Consider the following 18,668-nt stretch of genomic DNA (forward strand, 5'->3'; position numbering starts at 1 on the left):
GGTCTTCTTAGAGGGTAAATGCTGGTAGCTACAATTCACTTTCCAGCACTCCTCTGACTAGCTGGGTCACATTGCTACTAGACTGCCCTTTGTAACTTTTCTTTAGTGTGATTTCTTACACAAAAAGCCACATAATGCTTGCAGGAACTGCTTATGGCTACCAGTTTGGTTTCCTTAAAGCTACTCTCATCTGTTTTTTCATAGACCTGCATTAACCTGCAAAGAAAATGTTGCTCGGTATACTGCTATTGCTCTGTACCAGTAATGGGTATATCAGTTCATGAGGCAGCTCTGTTTTAGAGAATGTTCGAGAACCGAAAGTCAGTGATGAGAGGCGTGAGTGTGTGTTGCCTAGAGAGAAGGTAAAATCTGGGTCATGAGAAGGTGGAGTAACTGGGAGCTTAAGGAAAGAGGATAAATAAGAACATATTTACATGTTTTCATTATCCATTAGAACTTACTGTCCAATAACTCTGTCAGTGACTCTTGCCTCAAGGGATAGTCAGCATTGTCTGCCTTCCATATTACTTTATTTTCCTGACTCTGAGCCTTTAGTGGTTCCCCCTTCCCTTGCCTGAGACCTTTTCCCCTCATTGGCATTGATCTCAGCCCATCTCTGCTTTGTCTAAAAGCATATCATGACACTGACTAACTTCAACAGGTTCCCTGTGGTGTATCCCAACATCTTTTCTGTCTGCATCAGATTTCTGCTACTTATTTTCGGACTCACTTTAATTTTACTGGTCTGTAGCTCACCTGCATCTTGTACATGAACTCTGTGAGCATCCTTACAGTGGTTTTTATCCTTTTTCCCTGCACGTGGTTTCCACTCCTTAAATAATATCCAATTTTATGATCCTTTGATATAGGGTTTCATTTACAGCATAGTAAAAAGGATGTTATTTGTTGTAGAGAGATATTCCTTAAAAAGGAGGCTGTGTGGCCATTGATGAACGACTGAGGAAAAACCCACTGTCTCATTTATTTCCCTGAAAGTTTCTGATGTTCACTCACATAGCCCGTATCCTGTGAAACTAGTGAGTTCCAACAGCATGTTTAACCCATGTTAACTTCCCAGTGCACTGTCTACATCTCCACTTCCTCGTAAGATTTCTGAGGATGTCTTATTCCCAGAAATGTTCTTTGCAAACCATTATTTTAGAATGCTTTGTGTTAAAATTATGCTAATCATATTCACAAGAGTGGGAATTAAATTTTGATTAGATGTAGGTTGGTTGGGTTTATTTTTTGTTCCCCCCCCCGACCTGCTGGCTTCCGCATGTGGGAATGAGGTGCCCCTAGATGACTTCCTCTGCGTGTGCGGAGTGGGAGGGTACACTGTGTGGACTCACCCTGAAAAATAGATTGAGACTGAAAGGAGAATGATTGGAATTGAGGTTTCAGCTTGATTATCTGTTGGAGTCTCTATTACTTCTCATAATATGCTTGAAAAATTTTATTTGTACCTCAAGGGCAATGAGGCTGGCCTCATTTACAAATATGAATGCAGATATTCACAGCACACTGTCTTCTCCTTCAGGCAGACTGGCTGTCAGCTTGCTTTATTTACTTCCTCAGAAAAGAGTATCCATCTCCAGGGAATTAGCCATAGCATGGCTAATGGGATGACGGAAGCTCAGGAATTGGGAGGTTTAGCTGTGATTCCCAACTGTTCCCTGGATGACCATGAGCCAGTTTTCCATTCTCACCCTCAGACTCCATATCCGTGAGCTGAAACAGAGCACTGTGACCCCAGTGAGCTTCACCTAAGGTTAGAGGAATAAATGTGTAATGTATGCAAAATATACCTACTGTCTTCACCAAGGACTTACTCAATAATTACTCCTCTCCTTGGCAGTTACTTTCCTGTCAGACTGATCATGACAGGAAAATTCCAAACTGTAAAGTCACTCAGACAAAACGTCTGTATCCTATAGCTGTCATTCCACATTTTATGTTGTTATTTCAAATAATAAATGGTGCCTTCATTCATTGCGTCATCTGTGTATGAGGAGACTGTGAATGGACAGAGGGAGAAAAATCAAATTATTACATCTAAGGAATCTGTCATAATGATAAACAACCCAGAAGTGTTTTATTTTTCAAGAAACCATTGTTATCTTTTGAGATATGGAAAGTATCTTAGAAATGATTCCATTAGTCTTAGCATCGGATCGTTGTTAAACCCTACCCTCCCTTGTTTTAAAACTTACAAAAATCATAGCAGGGTGTGATATCAAAGGCCTGTAAGTGTCATTTATAGATGGAGAGTAAAGGCCATGTGCCAATAGCAAAATTGGTAATCTTTTGATATTTGGTGTGTTTTTTACTCAGGTTCTAAGTACAATTATTATTTATTTGGAAGGTAATCAGATTATTTATTATCAAATGCCTTAGGAAGGACCACAGAGTGGCTTTCAACTTTTGTCAACATATTCTGTAATTTCAGCCACAGCCTTTTCCATTGTGGTTAGATTATTCATTCCTTTTACACAAAGAAGACCAGGATCACGTGATAACGTGCGTTATGTAGTGAGTATTGTGAGACAGCACTGGAAAGCTAACTAGGATGGTGAAAGTCTCATTTGGAATGTGGATTATGATAGTAAGAACCACTTGTGACCTTCGGAGCCCTCTGGTTTCCACTTTGAAGATGAATGAACACTTACTCCATGCGTCTACCATTAACATGTCAGTCGTACTTAGCTCCAGTCATCCGTGGCTAAATTGTTTCTAGAAGAAGCCAACATTGTCCCTGACAAATGAGAATTCGGCTGTGCTATCTAGCTTTTGAAACCTCACATTACTTCTTGGCAGATCTTTCTTGACATAAACATTACAGACAGCTGACAGGATCTCCATATTTATACTTCACAGTGTGGACACCTGTTAAAGCAAGATAAAGTGGGATTATAGAGAAAGCAATGGAACAGTGTGGTCCTTGGGCTGGCCTCACTTTTCATGACTTAGCAACGACTATCTCTGTTTCCTTACAGGAGAAGAAGTATCAGGGGGTCTCTGTCCAGTGCCTCCTCCTCCTGAAAGGATGGCTTGTGAAATCCCCTGCCGAATGGACTGTGTAGTGAGTGAGTGGACAGTATGGTCATCCTGCTCCCAGTCCTGTTCAAATAAAAATTCAGATGGGAAACAAACCAGATCACGTTCTATCGTAGCTTTGGCTGGAGAAGGTGAGTAATGGGTTTACTGCTTCACCGGTATAATTCATTATTGAATAAGTAACTGAGACATTCTTGCCTTGCATGTAAACAGGCTTAGACTATATCTCCATCCGTTAAATGCACATTAACCATTTTATTTCCACACACTTTCTTTTCTGTAAGTCCTCTATTTTGTCTATGCTGGGTTCACCTCTCAACATGGGTTGCTTTAGTCCAAACTCTCATATGACCCAGTCTAATGGGTTGCCTGTTCCTTTCATTCTACTTCTTAGAGAAGGGAAAAAAGTATGGTCAAACATCCAGGTTTAGGTATCTTGTACAATTGGGAGCATAATTGGATCTATCTAATACAAAGAGTTCCAAAGCAGGAATTAAGAGACCTGGCTTTCCACCAAGATGTGCCAGTAACATCTGTAAGGGACTGATCTGTGTCCTGGTTTCCTTTTCCAGAACACCTAGTGCCAAGGGCCAGGAAGGGAACATGAAAGCCACAAAAATAGCTTTGAGGAAGGTAAAAGGTGCTGTGAGGATGTGGATAGTAACTGCAGAACAAATTAAAGGAACAGTGACTCCCATGATTCCCAGCAATGGACTCCATCCCCAGATACACATGTTATCCCTTTCATGTCCTCCCTCTGCCTCATCAGTCTTTGACTCCATTAGAGCAGCAGGACAGTGAGACTCCCACTGTGAACAGCATCTTAAGCAAGATTTCAGTACTGTGATCATGAGAAATAGGGCCAGGGTCATAGTAAAGGGAGAATTTTGTTATTTTTAAAGTGCAAACTGCTTTTATATATTCCAGCTTTGATTTTTCTACAATGGGGAGGAAAAGATTAGTACTAATTAGAATTAAAAAATAACAAAATGGAGAGTATGCATCTGGGCTATTTGTCCCTCTGAATAAAACATTGTAGTGATGGGTTGGGGAAGATCAATACTTCAGAGACATACTCCTTTTTGCACTGGATAAAAATGGAAGAGGATAGGTAACTAATGAGGTTTGGTTATCGGACTTAGCCAGGGGTATAAAGGTGAAAGTCCATCTGGTCTCTTTGCCAGGGCAAAGAGTTGAAGATGAGCATTCTTTTCTGAGATTTTTAACCCATGTCTCTGGATTTCTCAGATGACAGTAAAATGCTTGACAGGGAATAGTACATTAAAAATGACATTCTGACTTGAGAAGGGTTAGGAGATGAGGCCTTGTTGGGGTAGTCATGGCTTTTTGTGGGGAAGTGTGTCACTTAAAATAGGCTTTGAGGTTTCAAAAACTTAAGAGGCCTAGTGACTCTTTGTTCTGGCTACCTGAGTATCAGGATGTACAACCCTCAACCTTTCCAACACCAAGGCTGTCTGCATCCGGTATGCTTCCCACAATGATGATAAGAGCAAACCCTGATTAAATGCCTTCTCTTGCTAAAAAATAATGGCAGTCTGAGAAACAAAACATCTTCCTTAAGAAAAGGAATTATGTATAGTGCATGTTTGACATAATGTGTCTCCAAGATCATGGCCTATTTTATGTCTCTTTCACATTGTATAAGGTGCATTTGACATATATCAGTCCAAGGTTCTGGGCTAGTCTCTCTCCCTGATTAACTTATGCAAACATAATAATATCAAAGGAAAAGATGATTTATTTGGAGTCCACTTTACAGATGTGTGCTTCATAGGTGGACAGTAGACTATATTAATTTTATACCAGGTTGAATATGGACCTGCTGCCTATAAAATTGGAAGGCTAGAACATACCACTATCCTTAGATTGTGGCACAGGGCATAAATCTCTGGTCTGGGAGTCAGAAGAACCAAGTAGGTTAGGTCTCCTAGATGCAGAAGAAACAAAAGCAAGAATGATAGCATTGCGATTCATGTTTGCTTTCTCCACTAACATTTTCATAGGTGGAAAGCCCTGCCCTGGTAGTCAGGAACTCCAAGAGTACCGTCTATGCAATGATCACTCCTGTGCACAGCTCTACTGGGAGACATCTGCTTGGGGATCCTGCTCTGAAAATACTCTTGTGACTGCCCTCAATATGTCCATTGGCTGGAATGGAGAAGCAACATGTGGGGTTGGCATTCAGACACGGAAGGTCTTCTGTATCAAGAGTCATGTGGGACAAGTGATGACCAAAAGGTACCTCCAGCCTTCTACTGAAAGTTCATATGATTGTTTTTCTGTGTATGATTAGTAGAAAATGATTATAAAACAACTAGCAGACCTAAGTTTGTGGTAGAGTAACAAGAATATGTGCTGTTCTTTGAAAATGCCTTTATTATTTAATTATATTTATGTGTACATGTATGGGTGAATGAGTGTCCTCACATGTGAATGTGTATGTGTGTGAGTACTCATTTGTGTGCAGATGTCTACAAAGGTTAGAAGAGGCATCAGATCTTGATCTGGGGATACAGTGATTGTGGGCTATTCTATCCAGGAAGTAAGCCCTGGTTGCCTTGAAGAGCAATTCATACGCTTAACCATCATGTCGTCTTTCCAGACCTTGTTGTTCTTGTTGCTCAAGCTTTTAAGTTTAATAGATATACTTCAAAGATAAGCATATTCAATAGTATGCTCCAGAAGTGCACTTATAATATATGTATTAGTCAATGAACACATAAGTCATCTCTTCAAACTTGATGTAAACTTGAGAAACCAAACAAGTTTTCTAGGACTGCCTCAATCTTTGGCTCTTAAGTCTTACAGAGACTAGGTCAGCCTGGAGCTAGGGTCTGTTGTTTGAAGGGCAGTGTCTCACTATGGTTCAGACACCCAAATTTCTCTTACCATAGAAATTTTGGGTTGCCTAATCTATGTTCATAAGTAGAATATAGTTGTGTGTTTTCTTTATCCCCTGCAATGAAGACATACGTTTTTAAAATTAACAGAGCTATATTGACATGGGAGCTGGGATACAGATTTTAAAAACATGTCAAGAAGTATTTTTTTATTATTATTAACTTGAGTATTTCTTATATACATTTCGAGTGTTATTCGTTTTCCCAGTTTCCGGGCAAACATCCCCCTCCCCACTCCCCTTTCTTATCGGTGTTCCCCTCCCCACCCTTCCCCCATTGTCCCCCTCCCCCCAACAGTCTAGTTCACTGGGGGTTCAGTCTTAGCAGGACCCAGGGCTTCCCCTTCCACTGGTGCTCTTACTAGGATATTCATTGCTACCTATGAGGTCAGAGTCCAGGGTCAGTCCATGTATAGTCTTTAGGTAGTGGCTTAGTCCCTGGAAGCTCTGGTTGCTTGGCATTGTTGTACTTTTGGGGTCTCGAGCCCCTTCAAGCTCTTCCAGTTCTTTCTCTGATTCCTTCAACGGGGGTCCTATTCTCAGTTCAATGGTTTGCTGCTGGTATTCGCCTATGTATTTGCTGTATTCTGGCTGTGTCTCTCAGGAGCGATCTACATCCGGCTCCTGTCGGTCTGCACTTCTTTGCTTCATCCATCTTGTCTAATTGGATGGCTGTATATGCATGGGCCACATGTGGGGCAGACTCTGAATGGGTGTTCCTTCAGTCTCTGTTTTAATCTTTGCCTCTCTCTTCCCTGCAAAGGGTATTCTTGTTCCCCTTTTAAAGAAGGAGTGAACCATTCACATTTTGATCATCTGTCTTGAGTTTCATTTGTCCTAGGCATTTAGGGTAATTCAAGCATTTGGGCTACTAGCCACTTATCAGTGAGTGCATACCATGTATGTCTTTCTGTGTTTGGGTTAGCTCACTCAGGATGATATTTTCCAGTTCCAGCCATTTGCCTACGAATTTCATAAAGTCGTTGTTTTTGATAGCTGAGTAATATTCCATTGTGTAGATGTACCACATTTTCTGTATCCATTCCTCTGTTGAAGGGCATCTGGGTTCTTTCCAGCTTCTGGCTATTATAAATAAGGCTGAGATGAACATAGTGGAGCACGTGTCTTTTTTATATGTTGGGGCATCTTTTGGGTATATGCCCAAGAGAGGTATAGCTGGATCCTCAGGCAGTTCAATGTCCAATTTTCTGAGGATCCTCCAGACTGATTTCCAGAATGGTTGTACCAGTTTGCAATCCCACCAACAATGGAGGAGTGTTCCTCTTTCTCCACATCCTCGCCAGCATCTGCTGTCACCTGAGTTTTTGATCTTAGCCAATCGCACTGGTGTGAGGTGAAATCTCAGGGTTGTTTTGATTTGCATTTCCCTTATGACTAAAGATGTTGAACATTTCTTTAGGTGTTTCTCCGCCATTCGGCATTCCTCAGCTGTGAATTCTTTGTTTAGCTCTGAGCCCCATTTTTTAATAGGGTTATTTGTTTCCCTGTGGTCTAACTTCTTGAGTTCTTTGTATATTTTGGATATAAGGCCTCTATCTGTTGTAGGATTGGTAAAGATCTTTTCCCAATCTGTTGGTTGCCGTTTTGTCCTAACCACAGTGTCCTTTGCCTTACAGAAGCTTTGCAGTTTTATGAGATCCCATTTGTCAATTGTCAAGAAATATTTAAAGTGATGAAAGTGATGATAAGGAAGAAGACGAGAACTCTACTGGGAGAGTTTCATCTCTCTATCTATTTCTTGCTCAGATTCTTGTAGCAAAGAGAGAAGGCCCATCCTATGTTCAGAGAATAGACATGGCATAAGAATAGGGTAACTCCACCAGGGCATGTAATAAATATTTACTTGTTATTATAAAGAAAAAATATAGCAGGCTGGGAGTCTGATTTCTCTTCCATAAGTTTTCAGTTCTTAACTACAGCTGGAAAAATCAACTTGGTGTTAAGGTAATTTTTCCCCAATTTCTTAGCAAAAGGGCACGAGAATGAGACACACATCTACTAAGTAAATTTTTGCTACGTACTAAAATATCACATGGACAAGAAAAGTTAGTCTATAGGTTAAATGGCTTACATTGCCCTCTCATATCTCATAATTACTTTGAGTAAGAGTTTATTATAAAGATGACTGAACACATCCCTTCATTCAAATCTTAGCTGTCCTAGTTAGAATTGCTGTCAGCTTGGCAAAACATAAAGTCACTCAGGAAAGGAACCTCAATTCATGCTTTTCCCGGATCAGATTGGCCTGTGGGTGTGGCTATGTCTGTAGGGGTTTGCCTGGTTTCTTAGTTGGTGTAGAGGATCCAAACCACTCTGGACAGCACTGTTACCTGAGCAGATGATCGTACGCTGTATGGTCCAGCTAGCTAAACATCAACTGGTGAGTGATTCAACGAAGAATGTTCCTCCATGGTTCCTTCTTCAAATTCCTTAATGATGGATATGGAAGAGAGAATCTAATAGATCATTTCTTCCACTAAGTTTCTTTTGGTCCAGTGAATCATTATCACAACAGAGATGAATCTAGAGTATAAGTTTAAAGGTGTTTTGTGGGTAGAATAAATCACGTTACCAGATGTTAACAGCTTGTAGAATAATTTATAAAGTCATATGCACTTTTTGAAAATTTGTATATGAGACTCTAAAATATTATTTCAATAAATGACCTCCAGTTTTGCTACAGGCCAAAAGTCACTTTGATGGCTGGTTCACATAATACCCACAGACACAGAGGGTCGGGGGATTGTTGGTGTTAATTACTTTAGGTATTTTTAATGAAGCTGTAAAACCAGCCATGAAGTTTTTATCCTTATTCTATGTCTCTAAACCATCCTGGTAAGTATGAGCAGCCTACATTGACTTTAGTTGATTTACTTGATTAAAATTCTTGAGGTCAATCACATTAAATGAAATAAGAAGATAATACCCTAGTGGAATGCCCTGTGAGATTACTGGCAATAGAAAGTAGGCTTTGCTTTGCCCTTTCTAAAAATATATACACTTATGGGTTTTTTAATATCATAGCCCATGTCAACCTAGACAGATCTTCTGTTAGGATGGTATGGGGGTTAGAGACAGAAAAGAAAAATAGTTCCCTAAGGAAAAACTTGGGCTAGGGAGAAGAGATGAATGTGCTAAAGTGATGTGTTTTGTCCCTAACTCACTCAACCAAAAGGCACAAAGTTCCTCACCTCACATTGCTGAGTCTCAGTTTTGTTTGCATGTGATTGTGCGGGTAAGAATGTTACCATTGTATGAGAAATAAACCTGATCATATCAGAAAATGAAAACCGGCCAGCACACTACCGAAACAGAAGTCATAGCTCACATGGGTATTTCTGGGGTTTGTCTCATTATTCAATGCTTTCCAGTTGTAACATTTAAAATAAAAATAATAGCAACAAAGATTACAAGCACAATGTTCCAAGCCTTCCAAAGTTCCTGATAAGGCTTTTCCTGCCTTTACTGTGAAATTACCTGGCATTTGTGTGAGATACAGTAAAATATCGCTGTGTTTAAACAGCTAGTTTATGAAACTGCAGATCTGCCCCATTCAGCTGAGTGAGATGACTATAGCTGTGGCTGAGTGGGATGAGTGATGAGGGGGATGGGCATAAAGAATGCACCGTGATGGGAGAGGCATTGTGAAAACTGGCATGACTTCTTAGCTCGTTCTGGTGCTGTTCATGTTGGTATGGAGCTACAACCGATACGATGAGAGTGAAGGACAATGTGTGCAGATCCTGTCAGCTCATGTCTAGGGAATGGCTATACCAAAATGAAATTCATGGGCCTAGTATCAAGTGCAGTGTGGTTGTGTATACACAGGTAGGAAGAGAGTAAATCATCCCGAAGGGCAAGAAACCATGATTTTTCTACTAACAGAACAGTGAATCCATGTCTTCCTGGTTTTTGAGGCTGTGCTTTCAACTTGAAAATGGCTGAAGAACTTAGAAAATATTCCCTCAAATTCTTTCCCCTTTTGGCTCCAATAGTAAACTAAAATAGTAAGTGACTCACTTGCTATTTATACTGGGCTAAGGACCTGGCATTTTTAATAAATAAGGCGGAATTCCCTCATCAAGACAATACGAGATAATGGGATGACACACATATTATCTGTAGAACCTGCATACCTATGTTTCAACATAAACAGTATCGAGACTCTTGGTGTGGGTCAGTCACTGAAATGGTTGCAGAAAATCAAACTTGTACTTTTCCCATGCAGAGGACACAAAAGCTGTTGGTTGACAATGATGATGTTTTGGATCTCTGGTAGAAAATTTATGAAAATTGGAAATGTGATCAAGTGTGAAGCCTTACACAGCACACTCATAAATAAAGGAAGTTGTGCTCTGGAGGAAAGGGTAACACCTTCTGGAAGAAGAAATTAATGAAAACACAATTTCATGGGCAAGAGAATAGTTGACTTTATGGATCAGGAAGTGTGTGCCCTTTCAAGTTAGGCCTTGGCTTCCCAAGTCGATAAAACAGTGGAGAGCCTAAGGCTAGCCTTCTCAGGGAGGAGAAGATGGTAATGTTTCTCTTGATCCCTAAAGGGGAGCACAGAGAGTATGTCCCCTTGGAGAAGGCTAGCATTACTCCCACTGAGCTGCTTCATTAATGAAGTATCCAGAGTCATCAGGATGGATGCATCATTTCCCCAGTAGAGAGTAGCATTGACTCCTGCTTGAGTGGCCAGAGTCCCCACAGTATTGGCACTCCATATGGAAAACTTGAAAGCCAGCATCACACTAACTTCATATGTATTCTTTAAATGTCCAGAGGAATTTTCCATAGGTAGATGTGACAGAGGGTAGAGGAGCAGGCATTTCTGGAGAGACTCTCTCAGTGCCAAAACTGTAGTCTGCTGCCAGCCCTGAGGCCCAAGAGACAGCAAAGGGGTTAGGATAAATGGCAATTCACTTTATTTTTATTAGACCTCAGAGTGTGAATAAAAGTCTTGGAAATGATTTCAGTGTTTTTTATTGTCCAACTAAGGTATGGTATAAATTTTCCTTACTGGAATGGATTGTATCAATGAGATTATATTATTCTAAAGAACCTCTTCCTTCTACAGCTCTGCATATTGAGCAAATACATTTGATAATGGTTTGTTTGAATTAATTATGGTTAATAACAATGCTGCTAATAAGTTTTCATTTATTATTCATTACTCACTGATTATTTTCTGTGTGCATGTACATTCTTTGCTGTAATTTATTTCTATCACATACTCCACAGAATTGAACAACACACTAGGATCAATGGTGGAATGCATTCTGTCCCCAACCATTTCCTCTTCTCCACCCCATTTCCCATAAACCCAACCTCTATTTCAATTGTCTTTCTCTTGGCTACATACTAATAACTCACCTAGCTCATCAATAGAAATATGAGAGGCAAGCAGTGAGCACCCAGCCTTCTCTCCCTCTTCTGTGCCAGTAATTGTATTTTATCAGTTTCTTGTCTACCTGTGCTCTGCCTTCAAGTTCACATGAACGAATATATACATGTGCTCTCAGTCCTTTCTTTCTTTCTGTCGTTTCCCTCTTAATTTGAAATAAAAAGGTCTTTAGACATTCATGTGATTGTTTTATTAGTTACAATTCATCCGTTAATTAGTATCCATCAAAGCAATAATGTTTAGACCCTGTTTCCAGGACTTTCATGACATCCTTCTGGATGGGACATTCTGCCAGTAACTTATACTTATACTTTTGATTAATATTTTTTGGAAAATTCGTCTTAGTCCATTTGAACTACTCTAATAAAAAGTGCCATAGTGCAGTGACCAAAAATCAGAGCATTATTTCTCATCGTCCTGGAGAGTAGGAGTCTCAAGCTAACAGTTAGAGTAGAGTAACAGGGTTCTTCTTAATTTTTGATGGATTACTTGCTGTATCTTCACATGGAAATGAGCAGGAATAAGGAACAAGATATCTCATGTCAGAAGGCTCGTCCTCTTATGAGGGCTTCATTTGTATACACTACTCACGTCCTAAAGGCGTCACCTTCAAGGACTATCACCTTAAAGATTAGGGTTTCTACATGTGGGAAACAGAAACTGGTCATCCAAAGTGTATTCATTATTTATCTCATCCCTGGGACAAAAATAATTTAAAAAACAACTTAAGGACAGTAGGATTACTTGGAGTAATAGCTCCAGATTGCAATATCTACTGTGGTAGGAAAGGCATAAGGCCATAGCTAGAGACCACTGACTATATTATACTTGCAGTCAGAAAGCAGAGAGTTGGAAGCTGGTGTTTAAACTCATTTTCTTGTTTTCACTCAGTCTGAACTTCCAGTTCATGGAAGACTGCTGCCTACTTTCAAGGTAGGTCTTCTTTGTCAATTAATCTAATCTAGAATTTCCCTTTCAAGCCTGGCTAAAGATTTGTTTCCATAGTGATTCTAGATCTCATCAAGTCGACAATGGATACTTGCCATCCTTCTTCGCTGTTTTATTTAGACTCTCTGAACCCTTGATTCATTCCATAAGGGCTTCAGACCCCTGCCTCCCTATTTCATCTTTGATGCCTAGACTTAAGCATGAGCCCTTCTTTATCCTACCTACCTGGACCAACATTTTAGAGCACACCATCTCTGAACAGGACTGCATCTTCCATTCTCTGCACTGCTTCTGAAGTTTTTTAAATCATGAAAATGCTTTTCATGTTTAGATCTATCAGTTAAGGTTCAGTGTCAGCAGTATTCTCTTTCTTCTTAGATGACATTTTTGTTTCCCTTCCTCTTTGTTCCTAACATGATTAGTTCCTAATATAGGTCTTTAATGTTGAAGTATCCTAGTGTTAGCATGTTGGTCATCTGTTGTGCCTGGAGGATTTTTATTCTGAATTACCATCCTTTGGTATTATGAAGCACTGGCCCCTTATCTCCCTGATAATCCTATCTCTTTCTTTTCCCACTGTAAGTCTATTAATTGTTAGACTTGCTATGTGATATTTTTTCCCACAGTGATGTTTTTCTCAAGTGCTTGGTCTCCCTGTAATTTAGAGTTTACTACTTTTATTGCCTTCACTTAAGCATTCCTCTGGACAGATGTCAGAAATAAATGTGAGAACACAGGCAAAGCACTAAGCCACACATGGTTCTGACACTAACATCATTCCTTTAAACTACATGGCATGTTTAGACTCAATGTGAACTTTATAGACTGAAATTCCACATATGCATGCTAAAGTGCCACTCTGTCTCCCTCGTTGATTTAGAAGACAAATGTGTCTTTCAACTCTCAATATTCAGAAGCTCGAAAGCAATCAAAGAAAGGAAAAAAATGTTGTTTATCAGAACTTTATTTCTTCCAAGTGATTGACTATTTAATTCCATTCCCAGTTGAATACTTTAATTCAATTTTCAATGGAATAACAGTTTTCACATCTTTCTATGCTTAATGATAGCTAACATCCACATATGTTATCTGTGGTTTGCTGTATCAAGTGTTCCCTCTCTCATCAGCCTTCATGTTCTACAAAAAACATAGGAACAATTTAAATATTCCAAATGTTGAATGATCAGAGAAGCTCAACATTTTCTGTGAATTTTGATGGATTTTCCTTCTTGTGTATTCCTACCTTTCTCTACACCTTCATCTTCTTTTTGTAACACATCTATACTCTGACATATTATCCTGAAATATTTCTTACTGAAAAATACCAAAAATATTTCTTACTTGTTCATTCGGAAAACTATCACCTATTATTTGAACTGCCCCCGATGATGTGACAATTGATGTTTTCCTTTCCTTAATTTTGAGAACCACATTTTTCTTCCTTACTGTAGTGAAAAACACTTTGGCATCTGAATAAAGTGAACAGGAGTTGGCTTGAACTCTGCCTCTGGCCATGACCCTGTATAAGGGGCAGCATCTTCTTGAGCCTTTCTTCCAGTATCTATAAAAGATACATTTTTGGCCTGAAATCCTACAGTTCTAAGTCAATCTATTTCTACTCCCCAAAATATTGACATAGTTTCTTTGTCTCGACAGATGTCCAGAGTCTACACGGCCAGAAACTGTGAGACCTTGTTTCCTCCCGTGCAAGAAAGACTGCCTTGTCACTGCTTTCAGTGAGTGGAGACCATGCCCATGGCCCTGCCAGCCAGGTAGGTCCTTTCTTCTCTAACCATTTGATTCATCTCCCACTACATAATAGGTGGGAGGTTGTGCAATGTGTGCATCTTTTCCATTCATCTGTGTTAGCTTGACAACCAAATGAGTAACGGAGTGAAAATAAAGCCCTGCATGTGAAGTTCTAACTTCTGTACCTGGAAAAAGAAAATACACTCAGATATGCTATGTCATGATTCCACTGGTACGCATTCTATGAGTACACATGACCTACTGACCTGTATCTTGAAGAACTTCAAATAGGTGAGATATATTGACTGTCATTTTCACTCCCTCACTTTAAACATTCATTCCTATGGGATTTCTTCTGAAGCATCATTACCACCCTAGAGCTGCTATGCGTGCTCAACTCGGATTCATATATTTAATAACCTATAGAGCTTAATCACTGTGCTTAAGCTGGTAATTAACACGACCATGTACAAGAACAGGAGCAAATGTGGCAATAAGCCTTGAACAAGCACAGACTTTAGAAATATAGGATTTGGGGGTGGTGTTGTTGTTTTCTGGTTGTGCCTGAGTATTATCCAGGCCACTTAAGACCGAAATCTCTGTTAAGCATACCAGACTAAGTCTTTCTCCTAGACTTTGCTCAGTTTCCCAATGAACAGTATCATAGTTCTTGAAGTTTGGACTTTGTCTAAGCTTCAGAGTTAACAACCTGTTCTTTTCCAGTAGTTTCATACCCTGAGTCCTGGTCCCTGAGACTTTACTCCTAACACCGTAAGAGAAGGAAAACAGAACAAATGCAAGAACAGTAAAAGCACTAGACATGGTGCCCTGAGACGATCGATTATCTCACAGCCACTCATGATCATGATGAGGCTTTACATGTGCAACATATGACTTATTCTACGGCTGGACCAGCTCTCTGGAAAAAGGGACTGTTCAGTTGTGCTCAAAAACTCGTATGACCCTGGGCACTTTCTTTCCCCCTAGAAAGTCACAGCCATGGTTTGATTGGGTTTCCTCCCTCTTTGCCTCATCTCCAGTAACACTTCATTAAAGTGATAAGGTAGGGCCACCATTGCCACAGATCCGATGGGCAAAGGGGTCTTGAAGACGTCCTCACATAAACTCTCAAGTCGTTGGCTCCTGCCCTCAATGTCTTATGCTACAGAGAAGGCACCTGCATATGCAGTTTTAGATCTTGCTGTTCACCTTTTGAACATTACCACAGAGTTAATAAAATAGCTCTGCTCAAGGGCAGAATCTGGAACAAATATATTGAATAAGAAGGAAAGTAGAGGATTATATATCTGATCTCTGGGAGAAGAAAAATGCTAATCTCTTCCAGGAACTCTCCATCATTTATTTTCTGAAATGAGGATCCAAAGTAAATGAATCAGATAAACAGGGTTTGGCATAGCAAGGAGAGACGTGGGACAGAAGCCTCCATTCTGATCCATGTTAAGGCAGCATTGAAAAACCTCACTTGAAGATTTACTAGAAATATAGAATAATTATTGGGAAAATGCAGTTAATGGTGGAATATATGAGGAGAGAGGGTTAGTTATTTCTTTTAGCTTCTGACTCATCAGGAATTAACATGGTCCCTTTGTTCAATATTTATAAAGTAGAAAAAGTGAGGTAAAGAGAATACTCCACTGGCAGCCTTGCTGTGAGCTCATGTAAGAGACCTGTCACTTTGGAAGCCAAGTTAGTTTAGTTGAGTCAGGGAACCCTGGGGAACAGGGATCACTTCAGTTACCGGTTCTTTGTGTAGTCTGCAGGGAATAAAATTTGTCTTGATTTTCAAGAGTTCTTTTCTAACCAGGGTTAGATTACCACACCTTGTAAGATGAGTGTTCTTTGGGCAACTTTAAATTTTACTCCCAATTTCCAGAGATTCAGTACATTGTTTCAATACTAGGCATTGTTGTGATTATAATTTCTAAGCCCCAATAGTATCTTTTTCCCCTCCAACTCTTCAAGCCTAGATAAGTCCTTTCACACTTTTGCAGCCAGGGGCCTGAAAGGGTAAAGATTCAATGTTTAGATGACTCCAGCTTCCTATTTAGACTTGAGTTTAGCCCAATACCTAGAACTAGATATTGAATAAGTGTGAGTTAATTAGACGACACTAAGACTAAGAGATGGGTGTTGTTGTTTTTTGGGTGTGTGTGTGTGTGTGTGTGTGTGTGTGTGTGTGTAAAAGTGATCTTTTAAAACTTGTTATTCTTAAATGCTGTCGCCCCTGAATCATCTGGAAGCATAACAAAATGAAGATTGCTGGATTTATGCATAGGACTTTGGGCCCAGTAGCTGTGGAAAGGTGCCAGATACTTGCAGCTGTATGAAGCTTAAAAGGTGACCCCTCATCCTATATTCCAACACCTGGTCTGCAAGTCCTTGAACACTCCCTGCTCTCACTCTGGGTGTGTCTTTGACCACTTCTCACTTACAATTTCTTTCATCTAAAAAAATCCACGGACTGGGAGAATTTAATACAGTAGGCACATGGCTAGGGTTGTGTTTACAAGTTTGGGATCACAGACTTAGTACTAGTCTCTTCTGCCTCAGTTTCTTCACTTGTAAAATGAATTTAGCAATTCCACCTGTCATAAGGAGAATAAGCTTAGACTGCTGCTTCACACGTAGTAGATACTAGATAGGTGACCAGGACTGCTGGCATCTGTGCTGTGGGAGGCTGACATTGTAAAGAGATGCTCAAGTGTGAGTTTGGGTCCAAGTGGTGGATTTTCTGTTCTTGAGACTGTCCATCAAGGAGCACTTTGAGGAATGGGACTTTAGAGTAATACATTTCAAACTTCAAATTGAAAGCATATCCCCCAAGGATCTTGTTAAAGACAGATTCGAATTCAGCAGCCCTGGATTTGTTTCTCTGGGTTGTTTCTTCCTAAGCTCACAGCTCTTTCCTATACACTGGGTGCAAGACTCTCAGTAGAGTGGAATTAATTAACAATTTCTTGGTAAGAAAATGTCATCTTCAAAGTTAAAAGTGAGTTCATGGACTTGGGCCAGACCAGCAGGTAAATGCACAAGTGAGGTGGCAGTGGGGCTGAGTGGTGTTTGTCCCTACTGAAAACTCAGGTGCTTTCCAGGAGGAGGTCAAACTGGACTAACTTCTAACTTTAGGACACATGTATTTATGACTCTAGGTTGGGCCTTCAAAGTTGAGGGACAACAAGATATATGTATTCCGCAAACTTGCCTTTGTGGTGGAATCACTGGAGAATCTGTAAAAAAAAAAATGCCAGTTACTGGATTCTACCGTCAGACATTCTGGCTTAATACATATGTGGTATGATTGGGAAATCACAAGATTATGTCGAATCTCCTATCTAATCCATTCTAAACCCCCCAGAAAAGCCACGGTCGTTCAGAAGCCTAGAACATTAGCAGTGATTTGTATCTTAGCAATGAGTGAGCTGTCTCAGGGTTTATTTTTGTCCTGGTTAGAATTACGAGCTAAATCCCTTAGCCTAAAAGCTATTTTCAAGCCACGAACAATCTCTGCCTAGTAACCAAACAGGTTTCTTTTCTCCTTCTTCCTTATCTAAGCCTGTCCTTAAAGCATTAATAATCACCCCATATCCTTTCTACGCAAATCAAAGCTCTATCGGGAATCGGCCCTGTTGTGACCTCTCTCATTTTTAAGCCCCTGTCAAAAATTATCGGATGCTTAAGAAGCTTTTCCTGTCACTTTTCTTGCTATATTATCCATTCTTCAGCCTGCAAAGCAAATGTCTGCCAGAAAGGACCCGATGTTGGCTCACTAATGACAAGTGCAATATCCTTCTTGCAGTCTTTCTCGCCCCTGTGGAATTTCCTCAGTGTGCTCCTGTCTGAGGATCACCTAAGACCACCTTGGGGTCAATCTCTTCAGGTTAAAGGGGCAATTAGAGCATGAAAACTCTCCTTAGAAAATTCTTCTAGGTGATGTGGATAAGAATCATTCATTCAGAGCTTAATATTTTACAATATATCTTCACATACATTTTAAGTCTACTAGAAGAGAACACTGCTGATTTCTTATTGAAATAATCATCTTAGTCAATGTCATTATTATCATACTTCGTGGAAATTCTCCTGCCTCAGCTTTGGAATGATAGATATATAGACAAGGGTTACTACACCTGGCAAGGTTTTTCGTTAAAGTCAATGACATTGTTCCTACAAGATTTCTATCAGGCTGCCTTGTATGGGATTTTCTTTGCATTTTCAAACTTTAATTAGGATATGAAATTTCAGACACAGACATGTATAACTTAATAAAATGTTAAATATCCTGTATTAATAATTAATACAAAATACCCATGACTCCACAGAACAGTGATCACACCATGAGGTGTTCTGGGTTTGTCTAAACTTCCCAATTTCATCTCCTCTCTTGAATGCACTAATTGAAGTATTTCCCAAATGTATAGACCACTTTATAAAAATGAAGGATATGGAGGAGATAAAGTTATTAGTCTGGCGAATGAAGTGAATCATACACAAAGCATATCATCTATAACTTCAGGAAACCTTGAAGTTAGTAATTAATTATTTTCT

The 18,668-nt window shown here is 39.8% G+C and overlaps 1 protein-coding gene across 1 annotated transcript in view; it reads left to right on the plus strand.

Annotated features, from left to right (window-relative positions):
• The window catches only part of Thsd7b (thrombospondin type 1 domain containing 7B), a 902,908-nt gene that overhangs the window by 485,455 nt on the left and 398,785 nt on the right, over positions 1-18,668 (plus strand). The window contains 3 exon segments of the mRNA NM_001191669.2: positions 2,997-3,188; positions 5,082-5,316; positions 14,010-14,125. Of these exon segments, the coding sequence (NP_001178598.1) occupies positions 2,997-3,188; positions 5,082-5,316; positions 14,010-14,125 (543 nt within the window).

The sequence above is a fragment of the Rattus norvegicus genome, chromosome 13, assembly GCF_021556685.1.
Source record: "Rattus norvegicus strain SHRSP/BbbUtx chromosome 13, alternate assembly SHRSP_T2T, whole genome shotgun sequence".
Lineage (NCBI taxonomy): Eukaryota > Metazoa > Chordata > Mammalia > Rodentia > Muridae > Rattus > Rattus norvegicus.